Below are 26,338 nucleotides of genomic sequence, written 5' to 3'. Positions count from 1 at the left end.
AGGAGACGGGCGGGCGGACTGGGCGATGGACGGAGCCGAGGTGAGCGCGGTCCCTCTTGGGCTGGCTGCAGGGGAAGCGCCGCGGCAGCCGTCGAGGCGGACGGACGGACGTGGCTGCCAGCCTGCCTTGCTCGCGGGAAGGGGCGCGGGGACTGCGCGGAGGGATCGGGGCGACAGGCGGTTAGGAGAGGGAGAGTCGGGCGAGTGGGTTTGGGCTCTGGGGACTCGACGGGCGCTCCCGAAAGCCCTGCCCGTGAATCCTAAATGGTGGCTATTCTGGAATTGCCAAGAGCAAGGCGGCATGCGCTCTGCACATGCTTAAAGGCGCTTCTCTTTCATCTTTGCCCAGTGGTTTTTGGGCGCGGGATGAGTAAGCCCGGTGGAGGCGCAAAAGGCTGGTCATCCGATGAAGAAAGCGGAAGGGTCACCACGGGTCATCTAGTCCAACCCCGGCTGCAAATGGAGGTGATGATGGGTTAGGGAGCAAATTGGTGAGCGGATCGACAGTTGGGAGGGAGATGGGGATGGTGGCTGAAAGGAAGGAGGACCGGGAGAGATCTAGTAGGCAGACAGAGAGGGTGATAAAGTCGATTCCTGGGAGCTGCCTTTGGACACTGGTGGCAGCAAAAGACTGATTGTTGCAATACTAAATAGGTGCACATGGTCAGAAAGGGGTTTCTTCTTAGGGGCGGTAGCACACCTGCTTTGCATCCAGAAGGTCCCATGTTCGATCCCTGGCAGCATCTCCAGGTAGGGCTGTGTGGTGCAGTGGTTAGAGAGTGTTGGATTAGTACCCAGGAGATCAGGGTTCAAATTCCCAACTCACTGGCTAGTCACTGCCCCTCAGCTTCACTCACCTCGCAGGGCTGTTGTGGGGGATTAAATGAGGAGGGGGAGAACTTTGTAGGCCACCTTGAGCTCCTTGGAGCGAAAAGTTGGATATCAAGGCAATAAATCGGGCAGGGAGCGTCGCCTGCTTGAAACTCTGGGGAGCTGCTGCCAGCCAGTGTAGACAGTATTGATCTAGATGGACCCGATGCTCAGCTTTCTAGCTTCCTAAAATAGGCTTTGGGCTACAGAAGGGTTGTGGCTCAGGAGCAGAACACCTGCTCTGCATGCAGAATGTCCCAGGTTCAGTCCCAAGGCAGCACCTTCCAGTAGGGTTAGGAGACGCCCCCTGTCTGAAACTCTTCAGAGCTGCTGCCAGCCAGAGTTGACAGCATTGGGCTGGGTGGCTCAGTGGATCTGGCTGAAAATAACGTACAGGGTTCTTCTGCGCCATTTCCCCTCTTCCTGCTGCTGCTTACAGGGTCCCTCTGAAAGCCATCCGAAATCTGCCGTTTATCCGTACGGATGGAGATAGGAAAATGCCCTGCAAATTTCTGCCTTGGCCTCGTCTTTTAGCCATGGTTGGTAGGATGGAAGGAATTGTAACCAGAGGACTTAGGAAGGATGAAGCGACGATGGTTCTGCTTGTCTTGTTCTCAAACAGCCGGCTCACAGCCTGAGCGCAGATCAGTTTTGCCTTGGCTGTTCGGAAAGCCTGAAAATTTATATCCAAAATGCACCAAGTGACTAAGGAGGCCAGCAAGAATACCAGAGGTCATCTAGCCCAACCCCCTTCGATGCAGGAATCGCAATTGAAAAATCCCTAGCAGATGGCTGCCCAATCTCTGCATAAAAACCAAGGAAGGGGGAGTCCACTGCCTAGGTATTTATAGCGCACCTTCTCTCCAAAGAGGCGGTGTTTGTGTCTTGCCGCTGTACCTTCCCCACAACCTTGCGAGGCTCAGGGAGAGCGGCTGGAGCCAGGTCACAAAAGCGAGCTCCGTGGCTGTGGGGAGATTCGAACCTGGGTCTCCCCCACTACGTTGCACCGGTCCTCTGACTCGGCTCCGTGCCCTGGAAATATCTCCTTGGGGTGCCTGATTCCGGATGGCATGGCAGTGTTGGGGGGGTGATGTTTAGAGGCGCCCCCCTTGCAACCAGCGCAGCCTCTGCAACATTGCGAGGGCTGTTGGGTGGGGCGCTCCCCCTCCGCCTGCAGCGTGACAAAACGCCTTCGGGGAGGCGGGGGAAGCCCTGAGCACCCGCCACCCACATAATGCGCCTGAAAGCTGAGCTGGCTTCGCTTCTGAGTCGGCGTGCATGGAATTGCCCTTCAGTTGCGCTGAGTGCTCCTGCCCATGCCAGCCCCAGAGCTGTGGGGAGAGTGCGGGCTGCTGGAAGAGCTGGTTCCCCATCCCAGGGGTGTGTGTCTGGGCTGGGGGGAAAGGAACCCCCCCCCTTGTGTGTTCTCTGGACATCTCCTGAGCTCTTCACCACCTGCAACAGGGCACACAGGTAAGGCTTTGATATGGTGCCATTGGAATCTGCTTCCGATGCGGGAGGGGGGATTGCTGGGACATGTGTGAATTGGGAATAGAAGACAGCGCCCCTGAGCGTGTGCAGAGTCCCTTTCCTTCAATACTCGGTAAGTTGGAAGCAGCTGGCACAGATCAATGGCCGGGGAAAGAATTTGCAAGCAGGAGGGTGGGGGGCTGCAAAAACAACATCCCTTTTCATAGGAAATAGCACAGAGCTCAAAATGCGATTTAGGTGTGTGCAATGCTCAGCAGTGAACATAGGGACATTTGGACTTAATGGTCTTACGGTAAACGTGCCCCCCCCCCCCTTAAATGGTCTTTTGTGTTATTTCGCTTGCTCTGGAATGTGGGGTGCTTCGTTCGCAGACCTCCTGTTGCTTCTGCAAAGTGGAGTCCTGCACTCCTGCTCTGAGCGCTCCGCCGGTGATGTTGCAACGCTGATAACGGAACAGTACGAGAGAAAACGGCGGTCCGTAGCTTCCCGTTGCTTAATAATAATATTGAACGACCACTCATATCTAATACGCTTAGAGTAAAACACTCGACAAAGGGGTGAGAGTTTTAAAGGGCTTAAAGCTGGGGTTTAAAAGAGGGATGTGGCAAATTCATGGGGGGAAACGGGTCTCTTCCTGTATATTTGTCATGATGGCTCTATGGAGCCTCCAGTTCAGGTGCAGGATACCTGCAGGGGGAGATATTACCGGGCTCTCGCCTTTCTTGCCCTGCTTTTTCGATGGAGGGAAAGGGGCTTCCCTAAAGCATATTTTTTGCCCCCGTGAGAAGAGGGCGATCTCTTCTCTGACCCAGCAGGGAAATCCTTGTGTTCTTATGGTAGGCTTAGCATTATGCAGATAATGGGAGACTTGGCTTAGTTTGGTTTAACGGAATAGGTTTGTCTAAGTAAGCTTTAACAGAGCATCAGAGGAAAGAGAGGAGGGGGACCACGTATATTCCTCAATCCGTGCTGTAAAAATGTATTTATTAGCGACGTGTTGTGCCGAAAATGTGGACAGGGACATGCAAATGCGATCCAAAATGCACAGCCCATCGAAAGCAATGCAGTACACAGTTAGTTCCTTGCCCGGGTAAGCAGTGGCGTAGCGTGGGGGGTGCAGGGGGGGCGGGCTGCACCGGGCGCAACATCTGGGGGTTAGGGGCGCAAATCCACGGGTTAGGGGGCGCAAATTACTTGCCTTGCCCCGGGTACTGACAACCCACACTACGCCACTGCCGGAAAGTGGACAAAGGCTTATGTGCAGATCTTGTTGGCTGTATCGGGATGCAGGGAGAGGAAGGCAGAGCTGGGAAAAGATTGCTTTCCTAGAATCATAGAATTGCAGAGTTGGAAGGAACCGCACGGGTCATCCAGCCCACCCCTCCGCAATGCAGAAATCACAGCTAGAGGAGTCCCTGGCAGGCGGCCACTCGACCTCTGCTTAGAAACCTCCAAGGAAGGAGAGCTCACCGCCTCTTCTGGGAGTCTGTTCCACTGCTGAACAGCTCTTACTGCCAGGAAGTTCTTCCTGATCTTAAGTGGAATCTCATTTGAATCCACCGGTTCGGGTTCTAACCTCCGGAGCAGCAGGAGGAAGAACCGAAATGTTTGGGAAGAGGGAGCGGCGAGAGGAAAATGTGCAAGGCTGTTTAACAGGCCCATCTAGCATAGCATCTTTTTTCCGATATGGTCATGTATGTATGCTATAAAATGCATGTCCAGTGTAGAGCTATGGTGCCCTTTTGCCTGTAATCTGTCATTATTTTTTCAGAAGCTGAGGTCTCACCTGCTCTGCTGCTTAAACTTAGCGGGTGTGTGTGTTTGTGTGCTTGTGGAGCCCTTTAACTGAAAAAAAGTCCATACCGATTCTGCATAACTATTTCTCCCCATCACCATTTTCCCAGGCCAGGAGTAATGTCCTGCCTTCAAACCACGCTTAATTTTACAATACGTAGAAAATCTCGGAAAGTTATCTGCTGCTCCCCTCCTTTCCAACACTTGTGTTCTGTGTGTGTGTGTGTGTGTGTGTGTGTGTCTTTTTAATAAACAATGCGTTTTGTGGAGTCTCTGTGTCCCCTGCCGTTGGAATTGAGGCAAGTTTAGAGCAATGTTTACATGCTTGCAAGTAAAAGGAGAGTAAAGGGAGAGAGGTGGCTTGTCGGAGTGAAGGAGGGCAAAGCCAAACCATTGCTCTGTTTCCCGACACTCTCTGCGAGGAGCAGATTGCTGCAAAATGGGGAAGAGAAGCAGAACCGCAGGGGAGGTCCGGACTTGCCCATTTCTGCCTTCAAAAGGTCGTAGCATCTGAGGAAGGGAAGGGCTATATCTCAGAGTCAGGGCAGAGGCTGTGTATGCAGAAACCTCAGGACTAGTTCCATGCCTGGCATCTCCAGGGAAAGCGCAGAGAGAACGGTCAACAGTGTGATGCAGCAGCAAATAAGGCTAATGTGATCCTAGGCTGCATCAACAGAAGTATAGGGCACAAATGAGGGAGGCAAGAGTGTTGCTCTCTTCTGCCTTGGTCAGACCACATCTGGAGTCCAGGGTCCAGTTCTGGACACCAAATAATAATAATAATAATAATAATAATAATAATAATAAAATATTTATACCCTGACCAGTGGCTGGGATTCCCCAGCCACTCTGGGCGGCTTCCAACTGAATATTAAAAACAACACAGCATCAGACATTAAAAACTTCCCTAAACAGGGCCGCCTTCAGTTGTCTTTTAAAAGTAAAATAGTTGTTTATTTCCTTGACATCTACACGGAGGGTGTTCCACAGGGCAGGCGCCACCACCAAGAAGTCCCTCTGCCTGGTTCCCTGTAACCTCACTTTTTGCAGTGAGGGAACCGCCAGAAGGCCCTCAGAGCTGGACCTCAGTGTCCGGGCAGAACGATGGGGGTGGAGACGTTCCTTCAGGTATACTGGACCAAGGCCGTTTAGGGCTTAAAAGGTCAGCACCAACACTTTGAATTGGACTCGTAAGGATTCCCTTGGAGGTGGTGGACTCTCCTTCACTGGAGGCTTTTAAACAGAGGTTGGGTGGTCACCTGTCAGGGATACCTCAGCTATGATTCCTGCAAATCAGGGGGTTGGACTAGATGACCCTCGGGACCCCTTCCAACTCTACAATTTCTTGATTCTGAATGTCGTTGGCCTTGACCGATGGCTATGCTGGCTGGAGCTGATGGGACTTGTAGTTCAGCAATATCTGGAGGGCCAAAGACATGTCCCCTCACCTGATGTCAGCAGTGCTGAGCTAGGCTGGCTCTGACTCAGAGCACTGGGTGCACCCAGAGCCAGAGGCTGGTGGAACAGGGGCAAATAAGGAAATCTCTCTCCTCTTCCGTCACTGAGTTGAGCCCAGGCTGGGTGGGGAGTCAGGAGGTCCTGTTTTGGGGGGACATCCAGGGCACCCCATCATCTCTCTAGGCAGCAACAGGGAAAACGGGGCGCTCTCCGGCTAAGCTCGCAAACCCGGCTCCTTTGCGCCTGCAAAGGCACAAGCGGCACAGTTTGATTTCATTTATTTACGTACAGCATTTTATATCTTGTAAAATATTTCTGCAGCTCCAGCTGACTCGCTAAGCCATCGTGATGCTTTTGCTCTGAAAAGTTCTGGCAGCTTCTCCAGGATTCTGTCTTTTGTGCATACATTTTGGCAGCCAGTCCAGACATTCGGTTCTTTTAAACCAAAACAACATCTGAGCCATTTTTATTTTTTTCTGGGTGGGTGTTGTTTCAAAACCCCAAAAGGAAAAGCTATATGTTAGTGAGACTTTAACCCATCCCCTCTGGGAGGGGACAGTTGCTCCTGTGTTCGAATCCTGATTGCAAGGTTTCCCATTTGGGCATCTGGTTTATGGTTACCAGACGTCCCCATTTCCCAGGGACGGTCCCCAGATTTACAAATCTGTCCCCGGACAAAATCCATCCCCGGAATGTCCCCGGATTTATATTTTAAGTGTAGATTTATAACTCACCAAGATAAGGTGTGCCTGAAGTTGTTCGCTACAAGCTTGAACCACATGCTTAGAGCTATTTCAATCTATATTGTATCCCAATATTTCTGCCTATGTTTACTTGCTGTTGCATAGATAAATGTATGAACCTGACCTTTAGAACTTTGTAAGTAAAGCATTTTAAAACTTGTTTAAAAAGTGTAGATTTATTAGTAGGGAATGAATGTTGCGTGATTGGTTCAACGGCACAAGACACATCATATGGGGAGTTCTGGCGAGGCAAAATGGTGGGTGCCACGGCAGCGAGCAGCTCCTGAAGCCAGCCAGAGCCAACTGCGCTACCAGGCTGGCTCTGGGCTGCTGAGACTGCCGCTGTCACTGCCGAGGGGGAACAAGGGACACCCGGCACGTCAACTGGGGGAACAGCAGGGGGCCCCCCCATGACTCAAATTGAGCTGGGAGCGAGAGCGCCCGGCCCTCGACTGACTGCCCATTGGCGCTCCAGGGCCAGGAAAACCCCAGAGCCAATGCAGGGAGAAGGAGGAGAGGAGAAGGAAGAGAGAGAAAGAGGAAGGAGGAAAAAGAGAGGAGCTCTGACCTTGCCGCGCCACTGCCGCTGAGGAGGAGAGGTGGGAGAGCACCGGGAGGGCAAGGACATGTGGCCGAGCCCAGGCCCGACCGGAGTCTACTCCACAGCGGCTAGCGCTCCAAGAGAGCCCAGAGGAAGGTCGCATTCAGAGGAGACCGCAGAAGAGAAGATATTACTTCTTAATTTTTTAAAAAAATAACTTTCCCCCCCCTCTCTCTTTTTTTAAAAAAGTGTCCCCGGATTCTTTGAAAAAAATCTGGTAACCTTAATGTGGTTGGCCACTGTGAGGATAGGATGCTGAACTAGATGGGTCCCTGGGCCTGATCCAGCATGCTTTTTTGATGTTCTTACGTAAAAAGGAGAAGGAATATACCTGGAACTTCTTTTCTTCCCCCTTAAGTATGGCATCTCTGCTCCCGCAATTGCAGAGGAAGGTTGGTTGGGAAGACTTTAACCAGGAGATGCCGGTCAAGACGTTTTTCTCTCTCTCTCTCTTTTTCTCTCTCTCTTCCTCTCTCTCTTTTTCTCGCTCTCTCTCCCTGCACTTTCCACGATGCCCGGCTGGAATTTTGCACAGCCAGTGCAGGTGGGGAGGCAGTTAGGTACCCAGGATACAGCCCCCCCTCCGCCCCCCACCCAGGCCTTGATGAATGCTTGTGGACAGGCAAACGAAAGCAATTCTCTGCCACGAGACAATCTGTCAGCTCTCTGACAGGGTAGATTTCCTCAGATGGATGGAAAGACCGTAACTCACTTTGCGCTTTGGGTATGTACACAAGCGTGATTAATATCAATGCTAAATTGTCAATTGGAGGAAGACGGGTGGTTTGGCCAGATATGGGGAAACAGGTAAGCAATCTGCTGGGCTTTTGATGGATGAGGTTGTCAGGTGCGTTGAAGGACTTGTTTTAAATAGGGATGTTTTACAGAAGGAGGATATGGAGCATTGAGAAATCTGTAAACAAACCCAAACCTCTGCTGGCTCCAATATGTATGTCTGTATACTTTCAGTTTGTCCCCTTCATATACAAGGGGCAGACCCAGGGAACTGGTCTGGTCTGTCCTGCTTCTTCCTGTAACCCTTGCATAAAAGCTTGGTGGCAGAGCAGTGCTTTGATTGAAGAAGGTCCCATGTTCAGACCCTGCCAGCATCTCCGGGTAGGGCTGGGAGAGACGCCTGCCGGAAACCCAGGGGAGCTGCTGCCAGTCTGTGCAGGCACTATTGAGCTAGATGGGCCCAATGGTCTGATATTCTGCATAAGGCAGTCAAATTCAGCTTCCTATGTTCCTAAAAATGCCTCGTTTCATGTCTTGGACTCCCAGCAAATGTTTGAGCTTGCTGCTTTCTGGGGCCTGCCCCACACCAGTATCACCAATGAGAGCAACAGCTTACTGGGAGAGGCATCCTGCAGGCGCCCAGAAACCCTTTGCTTTGCTACTTCGCTACACACACACACACACACACACACATATATACATATATATATATACACAGTCATACCTCGAGTTGAATGTGCTTCAGGTTGAGCGCATTCAAGTTGCGCTCCGCAGCAACCCGGAAGTAATGGAGTGCGTTACTTCCGAGTTTCGCCACTAGCGCATGTGCAGACACTCAAAATGACATCACGCGCATGCGCGGAAGCGGTGAAACGCGACACGCGCAGACACACCGTCGCATCTTGAGTTCCATTCGGGATGCAAACAAGGCTCCGGAACGGATCCCGTTCGCATCCCGAGGTACCACTGTGTACACACACACACACACACACACTTTTATTTTGCTTTAAACAAATACAGATAAGTATAAACAACCAAAATTACAAAAGAAAAATCCTTGATAGTAATAATGGAAAAAGCTAAGAAAAACACTACAAAAAACATCAAAGTACATGGCATAAAACATAAGCTATTATGGGAAAGAAAATGAAAAGGAAAGAGGGGGGGATAGAAAAGAAAAGATAAAAAAAAGAAAAAAGGAGAAAAATGAGCCAAAAGACAAGAAGGCTCGTCTACACTTCCATCAAGGTCACAACAGATCATTATTCTTATCAATTCTCTGTATCTGCATTCCATAGAATCCCTCATCTTGGTCTCAGGGAACATTTCCCTATGCTACTTCGCAAGTTAAACACGGGAACTTCCCTTCCCAGGCAGAGCAGCTTCTCAAGACTTGCAAGCAGTGATATCTGTTGAAGAAAAAGGATGATTTGAGGCTTATGTCTGCCTGAAACGGGGTCTGTTGCTTTGACTGTCATTGCCCAACCAGAACTGCAGTTATTGAGGGCTTCTTAAGTGCTTTACGCTGCCCTGGTGGTTTGAGAGTGTGCTATATAAATACCAGGGTTCAGACAAGGGTCTTTGTGGGGGTGGGGAATTGAATTCAATTCACATTTTAAGTTGAATTTATTAAATTCCCAGGTTCCGAAACAATATGAGAACTGAAGCCCCACCCTCCTCTAAGTTCACAATTATCCAAATCTACAACACTGTTCTCCAGCCAAGCAAACATTTACAAAAATGTTATTATGATATGTATTTTTGTGTTTTTATACTCTATGTCACCCTGTGGTCCTCGGATAAAGGGCAGCAGATAATAAAATTAATAAATCAACAATAAGCAGAAGAAAATGTCCAAAAAAATCAATATGAAAGCAGCATACAAGAATCATCGTATTGGGAGCAATTGCTGGCAAGAGTTGGTTAAGACTGCAAGCAAAAATGTGTCTATTGAGGAGAATTCGGCTATTCCGAGAATTCGGAATAATATCCATGAGGTTTTTAAAAATAAACAAAAATTGCAAATTGCTGCAGAATGAAAACTCTGGAGAACTGAATTTAAGGCTGGAAAAATTGAGAAATGGAGAGAAATGAAATTTGCAGATCCTTCCAGCCTTACCTGGGGTTACAACTTGCCACCTGTATTCAAAGCAAATGTTCCACTACTAAGCCAGCCTTCTCCCAATCCACCTGTCATCCAGATATTTCTGACTACAACTCCTATCATCTATGACCTCTGCTTGCAAAGTGTTTTGTCTGCCCTGCAGTCGCAGAGATCATTTTACTGCTGCATAAATAACAGGGTTGAGTTCCGGGACTAGATCTTTCCAGGAAAGATAAGCGGAGCCGTCTTTCCCATAGGGCTTAGTGGTGCGTTGCGCCAGGGCGCTGGCCTCTCAGGGGCGCCCCAGCGATTGGGGGAGCTGCATGGCTTTGCCGGCGGCCTCCCCTTTCCCTGCACACCCGCCAGCTGCGACCCGCCAACTACCGTATTTTTCGCTCTATAGGACGCACCAGACCACAAGACGCACCTAGTTTTCGGAGGAGGAAAACAAGAAAAAAAAATATTCTGAATCTCAGAAGCCAGAACAGCAAGAGGGATCGCTGCACAGTGAAAGCAGCAATCCCTCTTGCTGTTCTGGCTTCTGGGATAGCTGTGCAGCCTGCATTCGCTCCATAAGACGCACACACATTTCCCCTTACTTTTTAGGAGGGGAAAAGTGAGTCTTATAGAGCAAAAAATACGGTATATGTCTGGCGGGGACGCAGCTTCCTTCCCAAGCCTCCGTGGGGATTGCTCTCCTGCAGTGGCATGGGGAAGAGTTGCACCCCCCCCCATGGCTGGCAGTGTGCAGCTTCGCCCCCCCCCCCAACTAGCCGTGGTCATTTGGAGGCGCTGGACAGATATTTGCACCCCAGCGGCGCATCTGCTAAAGACAGCCCTGAAGATAAGAAACTGATCTTTCTCTGTCTCTTTCTTATTTTTATCCCTTTGCTTATTTGCTGTCTTCTTCATTTTCTTTGTTATTTCTTGTTCTGTTTCTGGTTATATATTTTAATAAACCAGTTCCCTGATGACGGAGACCCGGCTAAAAGTATACTCTGAGGCAAGGTTTGGGTGTGCTATGTTTGCTTAGAAATACTGCTCCCCGTTCCAAAATGAAGAACTGCGTATGACTACAAAGGAAAGAGATAGCAGTGGACTCAATCAATCAATGGATTCAATCAATCAATCAATGCATGAAAAAGAGTGCAGAATGCCAAAAATCGCAAATGCCCACCATGCAAACAGGAAATGTTTTCGGAGTGCCAGTTCACCTTGTGGCAAAGACACAGAAAACCCACCCATTGTGCGATCCCCACCTCTCCTTTTCACCAAATGTATATATCTCTCGCCCGGGGGAAAGACACTGAGAAGTCAGTATGGAAAAAAATGACAACCTGCCAAGGCTCTGGAGAGATTATAATCAACCGGCTGTGATTCATTACATCTCCATTTTGAATTTTCATTTAACCCGTTTAATCGGATAATGGCAGATTTGTGAATCCATCAGTTAAGCCAGTCTGGTATTTCAAGTGTCGGACAGGTGCTTGTTCAGTCTTCCCCACGGCCTCTGGCCTGTCCACTCTCTGCCATGAAAATGATTTAACGCTTCTCTGTCTATTGCTGTCCCCCTGGATTCTGCCCAGCCAGGGAGTGTGTGAGATTGCTTGCAGAGAAGCCAGGCTGCTTTCAGCGGGGCTTGCTCCTAGGTAGGCACGCAGACGAAGGCAGACAGAATCACTTGCCAAATTGAAAGAAAAGCGCCAGGGCTTTCAGTGAGCTGTCACGTCCTTCACCCACTGGGCGCCCTCCAAATGTGGACTATAGTTCCCATCCACCCCAACCATCACAGTCCAAAACCAGGGTGCCAGCTTGGTGCAGGCAAAACTAATAGCATCAGCCTCCTCCTGCTGTCTTGTTGTTGTTGTTTAGTTATGTCCGACTCTTCGTGACCCCCTGGACCAGAGCACGCCAGGCACTCTTGTCTTCCACTGCCTCCAACAGTTTGGTCAAACTCATGCTGGTAGCTTTGAGAACACTGTCCAACCATCTCGTCCTCTGTCGTCCCCTTCTCCTTGTGCCCTCCATCTTTCCCAGCATCAGGGTCTTTTCCAGGGAGTCTTCTCTTCTCATGAGGTGGCCAAAGTCTTGGAGCCTCAGCTTCAGGATCTGTCCTTCCAGTGAGCACTCAGGGATGATTTCCTGAAGAATGGAGAGGTTTGATCTTCTTGCAGTCCATGGGACTCTCAAGAGTCTCCTCCAGCACCAGAATTCAAAAGCATCAATACTTCAGCAATCAGCCTTCTTGATGGTCCAGCTCTCACTTCCATACATCACTACTGGGAAAACCATAGCTTTTACTATACGGACCTTTGATGGCAAGGTGATGTCTCTACTTTTTAGATGCTGTCTAGATTTGTCATTGCTTTTCTCCCAAGAAGCAGGCGTGTTTTTTTAATTTTGTGGCTGCTGTCACCATCTGCAGTGATCATGGAACCCAAGAAAGTAAAATCTCTCACTGCCTTATGCTGCCTATCAACCCTCTAATTAAATGTCTTTGGGTTGAAGTCAGCAATAAAGATGAGAGAGCCTCCAGCACCTAGAATAGAAATCTGAGACGTGGGAGAAAGCTCTCCTATGCATTGCTCTTAGTTTGCAGCCTTTGGCCATGCTGTCGTGTGACCAAGAGACCCTGCCTATTAGTCTTAACTACGGCTTGCTTGATAGCAGCCAGTTTCATTCATAAGCTATAGTTTGCAGTTGACTTTCTCAAGTAACCGCAGTCTGTTGGGTTTGGACGAATGCCAAAGTGAGGTTAATTAAAAAATTCAAGTGGCAGTTTTCAAACTTCCCCAGGGAAGCTTGAGCTTCTTTGTAGCTGCTCGATTTTGGTGATATTTATTTTCAGCACTGTGCGTTTCTCTAAAAAGGTATGGCTATCTTCTTTCCATTATGAGGAATTCTTGCAGGCACAACTGACAAATGGATAGCGGAAAGTCGCTTTTACTTATCTTTCTCTGTCTCTTTACTGTTCTTACTCGTATCTCTTTGCTTATTTGCTATCTCCTTCGTTTTCTTTCTTCCTTATTTCTTGTTCTGTTTCTGTTTTTTTTTTGTTGTATGTTGAAAAGTTTTAATAAAACTATATTTGAAGAAGTAGCTAATTTGGCCTGATTGGATAGATTTTAACACTTGCTGGATCTAGGGATTAATTAGAGTTTGGCACCCACAAACTCATAACTATATACACACATCACTCTCCCGAAGGCAGAAATAAAGAAGAGAAAGCACAATGTCCTTTTCCACCATCACGGGCCAACTAGTCAATTTTTAGCTTGTGTGATAAGGTAAAGGTAAAGGGACCCCTGATCATTAGGTCCAGTCGTGGCTGACTCTGGGGTTGCGGCGCTCGTCTCGCTTTATTGGCCAAGGGAGCCGGCATACAGCTTCCAGGTCATGTGGCCAGCATGACTAAGCCGCTTCTGGCAAACCAGAGCAGCGCACGGAAACACTGTTTACCTTCCCTCCGGAGTGGTACCTATTTATCTGCTTGCACTTTGACATGCTTTTGAACTGCTAGGTTGGCAGGAGCAGGGACCGAGCAACAGGAGCTCACCCTGTCGTGGGGATTCGAACCGCTGACCTTCTGATCGGCAAGTCCTAGGCTCTGTGGTTTAACCCACAGCGCCACCCGCGCCCCAGCTTGTGTGATACCTTGGTTTTATTTCTAAAGTTGAGCCTCTGGTACCTCCTTTCTTAAGCCTTTATAGGGGGGCTATTCAGTTTGCTTCCTCCTCCCTCCCCGTCAACTGCATCTAAGGCCAGTTGTGATCTTTCTTAAGCTATCGTCGCAGCTGCTCTTCGACTGCATTCGTAGAATCGTGGAATTGGATGGGGTCCGAGGGTCATCCAGCCCAACCCCCTGCAATGTGGGAATCGCAACTGAAGAATCCAACCTCTGTTTTAAAATCTCCAAGGAAGGAGAGCCCCCCACCTTCTGAGCAGCTTTCGTTTGCTTCAACACAACAAGCAGTCCGCACAACTCGAAAGCTTACATGCTTCTCCACCATTTTATTTTCCCCCCAAAATTTTTTATTCATTTTATAACACAACTAAACAACACAAACAGAAAAACAAACAATAAAAACAAATTATTGTCTTATCCTTATTTTTTCTAAACATTGTTAGGTGAGCTTCCCCAAGTCCCCCCTATCTGATTTTCATTTTACCTCATCTTTAGCAGTTTATCATAATTTTTAACCATTTTTTTATCACGCTTACTTTTACCATAAAAATCTTCGTATTTTATCACTTACAAATAATACCATTTTAAAATAGACTATCTTCTACTTCTAACCCTACAGCCTATATCCACTTCCAAAGTTATTCTAAGATTTAAATATTAACATATTTTTTTCAAATATTCTTTAAACTTCTTCCAATCTTCTTCTACCGACTCTTCTCTCTGGTCTTGGAGTCTCCCAGTCAGTTCGGCAAGTTCCATGTAGTCCATCGTCTTCATCTGCCATTCTTCGATAGTTGGTAAATCTTGTTTCTTCCAACTCTTCGCTAGTAATATTCTCGCAGCTGTTGTGGCATACAGGGGAAAAAAGTTCTTTTGGGGGATTTTAACCCCCCCCCCATCTCCACCATTTTAATAGAGAGAGAGAAATATCTCTGATATCAGGGGTTGCCCACCTATTTCGGTATAGCGATTAAATCAAATGCCAACAACTGGAAATGCAATTGGTGATAAAAGCCTGTCTGTGCTGGTCCCGGGGGGTTACTGTGCGGCATGGTCCGAGTCCAGTCTGAGGTCGATGGTGAGGTATGGAAGCTGTCCGTCAAGGCTGAAGCGGGGTCCAAGGCAAGGAGTTGGGTGAGGTCAGGAACTCTGACAGAAGAGCAGGACAGGGTGCTGGCAGGAACAGGTTACCCCCAATGTTGCTCCCGCAACTTGAGACTGGCTGGCTTTTATCTGCCCTGAGGCATAGGGCGGCCCCGATCCTCAGGTGACTCGCCTCTCCTGGCCTGGAGAACTTAGTTCCCTCCGCCTCTCTGCCCTGAGCCTCTGCAGCTCAGGAGAGGCTGGAGGGTTACTGGACCCAGAGGCAACCCCAGCTTCCTCTGACGGGGCTGAGAGTGGAGCACCTGCAGGCAATGGGTCCTCCATCACCTCAGGAGCCAGAGTAGATTCACCTGGTGTCTGCTCCTGAGGATCCGGCACAGGTGAGGACCCTTCAGGCTCAAGCCCCAGCCCCGGCTCAGCCAGCCTTGGAGGCAGGGACTCCTGTGCAGGCTGGGATTCCTCAGGTTCAGCCTCTGAATCCGATTCCCAGGCCATCACACTGTCCTCAAGCACACACACACACACACAGAAACAACCAGCCAGTTTTTTTGTTTCTCTGCTGCTGCTTATCCTTCCCTGCAGGTATTTTGGACTAGTTTCATGACAAAGTCCCTTCCCTGCAGGCAACAACTCCCCATGTTCCTAGAGGGTGGGGCACAAGATCTCCATGCAGAATCATAGAATTGTAGAGTTGGGAGCGTTCCCAGGGGTCATCTAGTCCAGTGTTTTTCAACCTTTTTTTGGGCAAAGGCACACTTGTTTCATGAAAAAAATCACGAGGCACAGCACCACTGTGTGCGGAGAGGGAGATGTCAGAGCCCTGCTGCTCTCTATGGGGAAACGGATGAGAGCGGACCGCCTGTCCGCTCTCATCCGATCCCATCCGATCTGATCCCCACCCAGGATGGATGGAAAATAGGGTGGACACAGTCCAGCGCCCGCCTAGTGGGCAAAAAATTGACTTTTTTTTATTTTAAAAAAAATCTTTTGAATTTTTCAATTTTTCCCACGGCACACCAGGCAACATCTCGCGGCACACTAGTGTGCCGCGGAACAGTGGTTGAAAAACACTGATCTAGTCCAACCCTCTGCAATGCAAAGCCCCGGGTTCAATTCTTTATGCCTCCGAGTCATCATGGGCTGTGTTCAGCTAGATAGACCATTAGTCCGAGTTGGTATACCATAAAGCAGCTCTCCGAGGACTAAGAGTAGAAATGGATGGGTGCAATAGGAGTAGTGAGACTGAGTATGCTCACTGTGTTGTTTAGATGTGACTCTTCTCTTGCAGGAAGAAGAAGAAAAGAAGTTCTGTGCATCTGTGGCCAAAGTCAGCTGTGTACAGCTCCGACTGGCAGGAACCCAATAACATCACTAACCCACCTGCCAATGTTTCTGAAAACTTATTCTGCTTTTGGAAAAAGAAAGGAGAGGAACAAATGTACCGTAAATTTAATTCAGTAATGTGTGTGTAGCATTTTACTAATAAAAAGGGCAGACAGTCTGCCTGGAGCATGGAGGGGCCAGGAGCAGGGCTGATGACTGAATCATCCTATCTGCCAAACACGTTGTGAAGGCAGGGGCTTTATCCTGCTCTGTGCTCTTGCTCATGTCAGCCCCTGCACACATTCTGGGTTAGCCCTGCAGGGGCAAAATCATCCAGTGGAGGACGAGAAGGATGGGGGCTGGAGCTTGTTCTACAGCAGAGCTGAATAATATTTATGGTCTCTAACCAGCTTGTATAACCTAGACAGCATCTTAAAAAGCAGAGACATCACCTTGCCAACAAAGGTCCATATAGTTAAAGCTATGGTTTTCCCAGTAGCGATGTATGGAAGTGAGAGCTGGACCATCAAGAAGGCTGATCACCGAAGAATTGATGCTTTTGAATTATGGTGCTGGAGGAGACTCTTGAGAGTCCCATGGACTGCAAGAAGATCCAACCTCTCCATTCTGAAGGAAATCAGCCCTGAGTGCTCACTGGAAGGACAGATCCTGAAGCTGAGGCTCCAAGACTTTGGCCACCTCATGAGAAAAGAAGACTCCCTGGAAAAGACCCTGATGTTGGGAAAAATGGAGGGCACCAGGAGAAGGGGACAACAGAGGACAAGATGGTGGGACAGTGTTCTCGAAGCTACCAGCATGAGTTTGACCAAACTGCGGGAGGCAGTGGAAGACAGGAGTGCCTGGCGTGCTCTGGTCCATGGGGTCACGAAGAGGCGGAAACGACTAAACAACAACAACCATCTTGCATAATGCAAATTAATTAATGTACATGCACGGTTGATTAGTAAGGGGGTGGGGAATCTTCGTCCTTTATCACCTGGCATTATTCCATACAACTGAGTTACAATTGCAGGGCTGCGTCCTGTACAAGCTGCAACTGAGAAAGTTTGCTGCTCGCTGCGTGTTTATCCCATGGCTCTGGGACTCGGGCCGTTTGCAGAGAAGGAGCTTTGTCCAGCACCGTGATGGATTACAGGGTCCTTTGGACTGGCTGACGGCTGCGTTTGCAGGCATGCGTTGCCTAGTTGTCTTCCCTTTGGGTTCTGAGGGACTTATCAGTGGCGTCGCTCATGTTCAGACAAACTACTTGCGCATTCATCTCTTTGTGAGCGCCGGCTGTATTGTTTGCTGTAATTATGCTTCCAACTGTTCGGCTTAAGCATTTGCAAATTTTATTCCGGTTAAGCCCCATAGGATCCCCACTGGCAGAGGCTTCACTAGCAGTTTGCCAACTTAGACAGCTGCAGAAGAGGATTAGATGAATCTGTGGATTAGGCTCTCAATGGCCCAATGGTAGTGGGAATCACAGGTGGAGAATGTGCCGTCGCACTAAAGGTCCTGCTTGTGGGAATACAAAAGACATCTGGCCGGCCACCGTGAGAACAGGTAAAGAATCATAGAGTTGGAAGGGACACCCAGGGTCATCTAGTCCAACCCCCTGCAATGCAGAAATCTCAGCTGAAGCATCCATGGCAAATTAGAAACATAGAATCATAGAGTTGGAAGAGACCACAAGGGCCATCGAGTCTAACCCCCTGCCAAGCAGGAAACACCATCAGAGCACTCCTGACATATGGTTGTCAAGCCTCTGCTTAAAGACCTCCAAAGTAGGAGACTCCACCACACTCCTTGGCAGCAAATTCCACTGTCAAACAGCTCTTACTGTCAGGAAGTTCTTCCTAATGTTTAGGTGGAATCTTCTTTCTTGTAGTTTGGACCCATTGCTCCGTGTCCGCTTCTCTGGAGCAGCAGAAAACAACCTTTCTCCCTCCTCTATGTGACATCCTTTTATATAATTACCATCCAACCTCTGCTTAAAACCTCCATGAAAGAAGAATCCACCTCCGAGGGAGACTGTTTCACTGTCAAACAGCTTTTGCCATCAGAAACTTTTCCTGTATGTTTAGTTGGTGGGTTCCTACAAGGCAAGACACAGCAATAACAGCAGGAACCTTTATTGAACTACATAACTGGGGAACAGGGGCAAAGCAACTGCTTATATACCCTACATTCCTGGAAGCCTGGGCCACTCCCACTCCCAACGTGATTGGCTATCTAAACTTCCAAGCTGCGAATCACGACTCAAGAGTTCAAGGGCCAATGGCAGAGGCCCAAATCCTGAAATGTTCTGTGATTGGGCATCATGTATCAAATCAGAACACAGGAGCTCAGAATCCTTAGTCCAGACTCCAGCTCAGGCAAACACAGACCACTGAATACATAACAGTTGGGATCTCCTTTCTTCTAACTTGAAGCCATGGGTTCGAGTCCTACCCTCCAGAGCAGGAGAAAACAAGCATGCTCCGTCTTCCCTGTGACAGCCCTTGAGATATTTGAAGGGGGCTGTCTTATTTCCTGCCTGTCTCCTCTTTTGCAGGTTAAACATAGCCACCTGACTCAACTGTTCCTCATAAGGAGGCAGGGTCAGATAGTCTGTGGCCTCATCCGGCAGCCAGGCTCTTCTTAACTCCTCTTCTCTCTCTTTTTCCAGCTCGGGGCCATGTATTCCTCTGTCAACTGCTCCCACTTGGAATTAAAGCTATCCACCCTGGAGCTGTTGGAGAAGGCAGCCTACAAGGACCTGTGCAACGACAGCAGTCGAGAAGAGCCTTACTTTGACCCCGAAGACCTGAACATGACCATAGAGGAGCTCCGCCTGAAGTACTTGGGGCCTCGCCGGTCAGGGTTCTTCGTCCCCATCTGCACCACGTACCTCCTGATTTTCGTGGTGGGCGCAGTGGGCAACGCCCTGACCTGCCTGGTCATCATCCAGCACCGATTCATGAGGACGCCCACCAACTATTACCTCTTCAGCCTGGCCGTCTCCGACCTGCTGGTCCTCCTTCTGGGCATGCCGCTGGAGATCTATGAGATGTGGAGCAACTACCCGTTCCTTCTGGGCGCAGGCGGCTGCTGCTTTAAGACCCTGCTCTTCGAGGCCGTCTGCTTCGCCTCCATCCTCAACGTGACGGCCCTCAGCGTGGAGCGCTACATCGCCGTGGTGCACCCTCTCAAGGCCAAGTACGTGGTGACCAAGAACCACGCCAAGAGGGTCATCATCACCGTCTGGGTCCTGTCCATCATCTGCTCCATCCCCAACACCAGTCTCCATGGCATCCAGACCCTCCACGTCCCCGCCCGGGGGGTGGTCCCCGACTCGGCCACTTGCACCCTGGTCAAGTCCCGCTTGATGTACAACCTCATCATCCAGGTGACCACCATCATCTTCTTCTTCGTGCCCATGGGCGTCATCAGCGTCTTGTACCTGCTCATCGGCCTGCAGCTCAGGAAGGAGAAGATGTTGGAGGCTCTGGAGGCCAAGTCGGCCAGCAACTGCGACTACCACAACATCCGCCTCCAGCAGAAGAAAGTCCGTAGGAGGCAGGTGACCAACATGCTGTGTGAGTTGAGGGGAGCCCAGGAGCTGCGTGGGATTGTGGGAAAAATATTGGGGGGGGGGTGTTACTTGCTTTCTTCTTATTCCCAGAACTAAGGCTACAGTCTTTGCCGTTGTGTTCCCATTCATTACTTTCACCAGTGAATGTGGTGTCAGAAAAGGCATATACAGTGGTACCTCGGGTTACGTACGCTTCAGGTTACATACGCTTCAGGTTACAGACTCCGCTAACCCAGAAATAGTGCTTCAGGTTAAGAACTTTGCTTCAGGATGAGAACAGAAATCGTGCTCCGGCGGCGCGGCAGCAGCAGGAGGCCCCATTAGCTAAAGTGGTGCTTCAGGCTAAGAACAGTTTCAGGTTAAGAACGGACCTCCGGAACGAATTAAGTACTTAACCCAAGGTACCACTGTATTATTTTATTGTTGTTAGCTGCCCTGAGCCCGGCTTCGGTTGGGGAGGGTGGGATATAAATTAATTTTATTATTATTATTATTATTATTATTATTATTATTATTATTATTATTATCTGTCATACTGCCAGGAGCTGGTGATGTACCTTCTGTGTACAGCGGTAGCATGGTTCTCAAATAATAATAATAATAATAATAATAATAATAATAATAATAATAAATTTTGTTTATACCCCACCCTCCCCAGTCGCTCAGGGCGGCTAACAACCAATAATAAAAACAAGTTGATTGAAATACAACTTAAAAAACAAGATTAAAATACAACATTAAAACAATTTAAACATTAAAATGCAGCCTTAATCCATTCCAGAATTCCATTCCAAAACCAAGGCGCGCTTTCCCATAGAAAGTAATGCAAAACAGATTCATCCATTCCAGACTTTAAAAAACAACCCCTAAAACAGCAATTTAACATGGATTTTACCATCTAACGAGACCATTGAGCCATAAAATGAAAGCAATAATCAATGTCCTGCACTATAAAATAAATAAGATAGTATTGTAGATGATAAAAAATTAAAATTAATTTTTTTCCCTTACCTGCACTGATGATAGTCATTGTTTGGATGGGGTTTTTATCCATTTCCGCAGTCACACAATCAATCAGTAGCCAAACTGGGTTCCACACAGTCAGGAAAACAAATTAACCAAAAAAGCCTCAAAAACAAATAGCAAAACAAATGGCAAAAACAAAAGCGCCAAACGAAATCTGTTCCGGAGGTCCGTTTGACTTCTGAAATGTTCGAAAACCAAGGCGCAGCTTTTGATTGGTGCAGGCGCCCTGGAAACAATAGCTGACAGCCGCATTGGTCGTTCAGCTTCCGAAAAATGTTCAAAAACTGGAACACCTATTTCCGGGTTTTCAGCGTTTGAGAAGCAAGGCGTTTTGAGTACCAAGGCGTTTGAGAACCGGCACAATATTATGATGGAAGACTGGGAGAAGTTGTGGAAAAAAGGAATTAAATTTACAGCATGTAGTGTATTAAGAGAAAATTTAATGAAAATGATGTATAGATGGTACTTAACACCAGTGAAGCTAGCAAAAATGTATCATACTCATGATAATAAATGCTGGAAGTGTAAGGGGAGAAAAGGAACCTTTTACCACATGTGGTGGACGTGCCGCAAGGTAAAAGACTTCTGGGAAAGGATTTATAATGAACTGCAAAAAAGTGCTGGAAAACACATATATTAAGGCGTTTGAGAACCAAGCTACCACTATATTTCAGCTAAAACACACCATTTGTAAATGTGTGCGTGCGCACAAACACATGCATGCGTGGTGCTGGAACTCAGCATGAATGCCACCCTTCTTCTCTTAAGGCAACAATGGCACCTACCTGAGAAGGGTTGGACAGTGGCGGAGTTTCATGCTCTGGCACCCCGGGGGCGTGGCGCGCTACCCACAGGGGGGTGCCACACGTCCTGGGCGTGCGCCATGCCGCCTGAGGGGGCGTGGCACCCAGCGGGGGGGGGCAGCCATGATCTGGCTGAAAAAAGCCCTGGGTCCATAGTTTAAATTAAACATTAATTTCAGCATAGGCGAAACAGTGGGATTTGTGGGGAGGGCGACATGGCAGGGACTTTCTGTAGGAAAGCTGGCGAGAAACCAAGTCCTCGATTTAAAACAGAATACTTTCCTTCTTCCCCCACCTCACCTCACCTCCATTGCTTGGGGGGGGGAGGCAGAGAGCTTTTCCTGTTCATTCCCCCCCCCCCAGTTGCTGATCATCGTAGAGAATTCTCTGCCTCTCTCTGATTTTGTCATTAAATTTCCCCCTGTCACAGCGGAGGCGAACACCCCTTGGAGCAACGCGATTCCAGCCCAATCCAAATGAATAAACAGATTTGAGTTTAAAATTGTATACGCCAGAATATTCCCCGGTGTGAGGGAAGGTTGTTCCATGTTCTCCTTCGCTAAATACACAGTAAAGGTATACCAATCTGCTGTAAATGTGCCCTTTCGCTTCAAACCCCTCACAAGCTTTAATTTAAAAAAATTCCTTCCAGTAGCACCTTAAAGACCAACTAAGTTAGTTCTTGGTATGAGCTTTCGTGTGCATGCACACGAAAGCTCATACCAAGAACTAACTTAGTTGGTCTTTAAGGTGCTACTGGAAGGAATTTTTTTATTTTAACTATGGCAGACCAACACGGCTACCTATCTGTAAGTTTTAATTTGTTAGGTTTCCTGTCACAGCTAACTGCCATGCTCTCTTACACCACATTCCTTCCAGAACTTCCCAGTACTTTGCTACTACCACCAAGAGGCCTTGGGTTCCTAACTGCCATTTCCTCGATGGCTTTAAAAGAGGATTAAGACAAATTCCCGCCATGATGGCGATGCTCCGCAGGGAAAGAGCAGTCTAATAAATAATAATAATAATAATAATAATAATAATAATAATAATAATAATAATAATTTATACCCCGCCCATCTGGCTGGGTTTCCCCAGCTACTCTGGGCGGCTTCCAACATAACACTAAAATACAATAACCTATTAAACATTAAAAGCTTCCCTAAACAGGGCTGCCTTCAGATGTCTTCTAAAAGTCTGGTAGTTCTTGTTCTCTTTGACATCTGGTGAGAGGGAGTTCCACAGGGCGGGCGCCACTACCGAGAAGGCCCTCTGTCTGGTTCCCTGTAACCTTACTTCTCGCAGCGAGGGAACCGCCAGAAGGCCCTCGGTGCTGGACCTCAGTGTCCGGGCAGAAAGATGGGGGTGGAGACGCTCCTTCAGATATACTGGACCGAGGCCATTTAGGGCTTTAAAGGTCAACACCAACAGTTTGAATTGTGCTCAGAAACGTACTGGGAGCCAATGTAGGTCTTTCAAGACTGGTGTTATATGGTCTCGGCGGCTGCTCCCAGTCACCAGTCTAGCTGCCGCGTTCTGGATTAGTTGTAGTTTCTGGATCACCTTCAAAGGTAGCCCCAAGTAGACCGCATGGCAGTAGTCCAAGTGGGAGATAACCAGAGCATGCACCACTCTGGCAAGACAGTATGCGGGCATGGAGGGTCTCATCCTGCGTACCAGATGGAGCTGATAAACAGCTGCCCTGGACACAGAATTGACCTGCAACTCCATGGACAGCTGTAAGTCCAAAATGACTCCCAGGCTGCACACCTGGTCCTTCAGGGGCACAGTTACCCCATTCAGGACCAGGGTGTCCCCCACACCTGCCCACCCCCTGTCCCCCAAAAACAGTACTTCTGTCTTGTCAGGATTCAACCTCAATCTGTTAGCCACCATCCATCCTCCAGCCACCTCCAGGCACTCACACAGGACCTTCACCACCTTCACTGCTTCTGATTTGAAAGAGAGGTAGATCTGGGTATCATCTGCATACTGATGAACACCCAGCCCAAACCCCCTGATGATCTCTCCCAGAGGCTGCATGTAGATATTGAAAAGCATGGGGGAGAGGTCTTGTGTTCGATTCCCGCTTGGGGTTTCCCATAGGAGGCACCAGGTCGGCCACTGCGAGGGCAGGTGTTCTCCTCTCACTTTCTTCTCTCTGCCCCTCAGTCGCGCTGGTGGTCGTCTTTGGGATCTGCTGGGCTCCCTTCCACACCGACCGCCTGGTCTGGAGCTTTGTGACCCACTGGACCGACCGGATGCTGGGGATGTTCCAGTACGTGCACATCATCTCGGGCGTCTTCTTCTACCTGAGCTCGGCCGCCAACCCCATCCTCTACAACCTGATGTCCACCCGCTTCCGGGAGATGTTCAAGGACGTGATGTGCCGCCGGCGCTTCCAGAAGCTGGGCTCGCGCAAGCACTCACCCAGCAGCACTCGCGTCACCATGCGCAGCACCGTCTCCGAGCACGTCGGAGGAGGCGATGGCCAGCCGCTGTCCGACCTGGAGGACTACGAGGCCGACCCGGAGAGGGACGAGGCGGAGGAGTGCGAGGGCCCTTTCCTCTGAGGAGGAAGCCGTGAGTCCAGCCGCACATGTCTTAGGACGACGGAGCTTTCTGCTTGGGCTGTGAGACACCGCCGGCGCTTGGCGGCGTTGTGTAAAATAACGCGTTGGGATGGGGGCCTGGTCCTGCCTGGACCCGCGTCCATTCCCGGCTGCTTCGCCCTCAGGAACTCAACCGCGTTACGAACAGAGGGCTTTCTTTTGTAAGGGGCCACACATGAATGTCTTTCTCGGCCCCTCGTTGTAAAACCGTCATAGTCACAAAGGGTGTGTGGATGTGAGTGCGAAGGGGACCCTCGTTTCTGGGTTCCCTAATCCGGCTTGCGCTTTTAAAAACGGCCGCTTCTGACGCCGCCTTCAAAATGGCAGCCGCAAAGAGGGCGGGGCGTGAGGCTGCTCCCAAATCCATGCGCGGTGAGGCACATGGCGGGATGTTCTAGAAAGTTCTGTGGGATTTCCACACCCTTTCCCCTTTCCGATTTCGGATTCAATCTGAAAGAGATTAGGGGAGGGGAGTTTGCCCTTGGCGGTTCATGTCCCTCTCGTGGTCCCTGTTTTTCTAACTGTGGTGGCGACGCGACTGCCATGTGCTTGGTTTGAACCTATTTATTTATTTATTTTGTTGCAGTGATATTCCCACCTTTTTCTCCAAAGGCAGTGTTAAGTTGTCGGTGAACATATCAGACGACACAGCGATTCTTCAACAGCTCTTGTTTATTCACAGAATAAACAAGAACAGAACTGAAGTGAAGGGTTCAGCCGGCCTGCTTATATAGAGCTCCACTACAACGCAACTGTAACCACTTTCTGTAACTATCCAATCACTGAATGTCACTTTCAATCCCCTATTTGCATATGTGGACCTGAGTGAAAACTATCTACAGTATCCTCCTGCTGGCCCAGGGTGAGAACTTCAGTACATAACAGGCAGCATGTGTGGTTCTCCCCCTTCCCTCCTGGTTTATCCCCTGCACAACACCCCTGTGAGGTATGCCAGTCTGAGGGGTGGTGAGGAAACAAGATACTGGACGCTGTATCCGTCCTTCATCCCTTTCACGGAGGAGTAGGGAATTGAACCCTCGTCTCCAAATTCATACGCGTGCGTGTTGGCATGCTGCTGCTCTACATCTGCATAACTGTACGTTTATTTCTTTATTTTTCTAGGCTTCAGCACCCTGCCTTTCCCTCACGATGTTTCACGTGGCTTAACCCAAAAGAAAGTATTTTTCAGTTTTTAAAAAAGTAAGCATAACTCGGGTTTGCCATACATCCGGAGTTTCCCAGACACAGCCAGCAATTGGCCGTCGGAAACAGAGTCCGGGCGGAAATCGCTTTAAACTTCTGGGGAAATCCAAATGTATGGGCAACCCATGTCGGCACTGTCGTTGTTCCCTTAAAAACAGCTCAAAAACTGTGTGTGTTTTTTCGAGATTTTGCAAGAAGCAAAAAAACTCAGCAACTTTGGACAAAACTAAAAAAAATAAAGCCCAACATTTGATTTTCACTTTTTGAAATATGGCAAATTACTCCAGAAGAGACCAGGCCCCAAGAAGGACCTGAATGCAACATATATCTTTTGTATTTTGTTATCAGCCAGTTTTTTCTTAATCATCATAGGTAAATGCGATGCTAGGGGCATGACTGAGGTGGAAAAGATTGTGGGGGGGGGGGGATTGCTTGGAGAAGATGGATATTGATACTTTTTTTCTCCCTGTCTCACCATACGAGAACTCAGGGGCAATGAATGTTGGAAAATTCAGGACAGGCAAAAGAAATTCGTCACACAGTGCATAGTTTAACTGTGGAACTTCCTCCCACCAGAATGGAGCAACGGCCACCAAGTAGAATGAGGACTGGGACACATCCAGGAAGGATAAGGGCCGTCAGTGGCTACTAGCAGTCAGGAGGTCCCTGAATTCCAGGTTCTGGGAGTCATAGGTTGGAGTTGGGGTCTTCTGGTGCCACTTGTGGGCTTCTCAGAGCTATTTTGGCTGGCCACTGTGATCGTAAGAAGGTAAGAGATTTAGGGCGGTGCGAGAGGTTCCCCCGCAGGGTGCTGAGCTGAAGGGGTGCAAAATCGAGAAGATCCATAATTAAATTTAAATCTAACATTTTTTATTTATTTTTTAAATTCATTTTTATTCAATTTTCCACTTTAACAATCCAATCACATCACATTAAATAATCCAAATTATACATATACATATCAAATAATCTGAATATTCTGCCAGATTATAAATAGGACTTCCCATGCTTCAAGTTTGGAGGGTTCTGATCATCTCACATTGCTACTGCTTTTCATAGTCACTTCCAATGGTTCCTATAATTCTTTCTGTTGTTCACCTTCGTTCTTTCACGGCCTCTGAGTTGTTCCCACAAGCGAGTTAAAACATTTTTTATTTCACTAGCCAAAGACCATGGTAACATCCCAAGAAGAGGGAAGAAAACAAAACA

At 48.6% G+C, this 26,338-nt stretch overlaps 1 protein-coding gene across 1 annotated transcript; it reads left to right on the top strand.

Moving 5' to 3' along the window:
• NMUR1 (neuromedin U receptor 1) lies at positions 1–23,911 on the top strand. Its single transcript, XM_082224449.1, has 3 exons — positions 1–40; positions 18,580–19,489; positions 23,487–23,911. The coding sequence occupies exons 1-3, from the start codon at positions 26–28 to the stop codon at positions 23,885–23,887; spliced, it is 1,326 nt and encodes a 441-aa protein (XP_082080575.1). The 5' UTR covers positions 1–25; the 3' UTR covers positions 23,888–23,911.
• The last annotated feature ends 2,427 nt before the right edge of the window (positions 23,912–26,338 follow it).

Source organism: Podarcis vaucheri, assembly GCF_965113315.1.
Source record: "Podarcis vaucheri genome assembly, chromosome: 5".
NCBI classification, from domain to species: domain Eukaryota; kingdom Metazoa; phylum Chordata; class Lepidosauria; order Squamata; family Lacertidae; genus Podarcis; species Podarcis vaucheri.
Note: the sequence above shows the minus strand (reverse complement) of the source record. Positions and strands in the feature narration are given on the sequence as shown.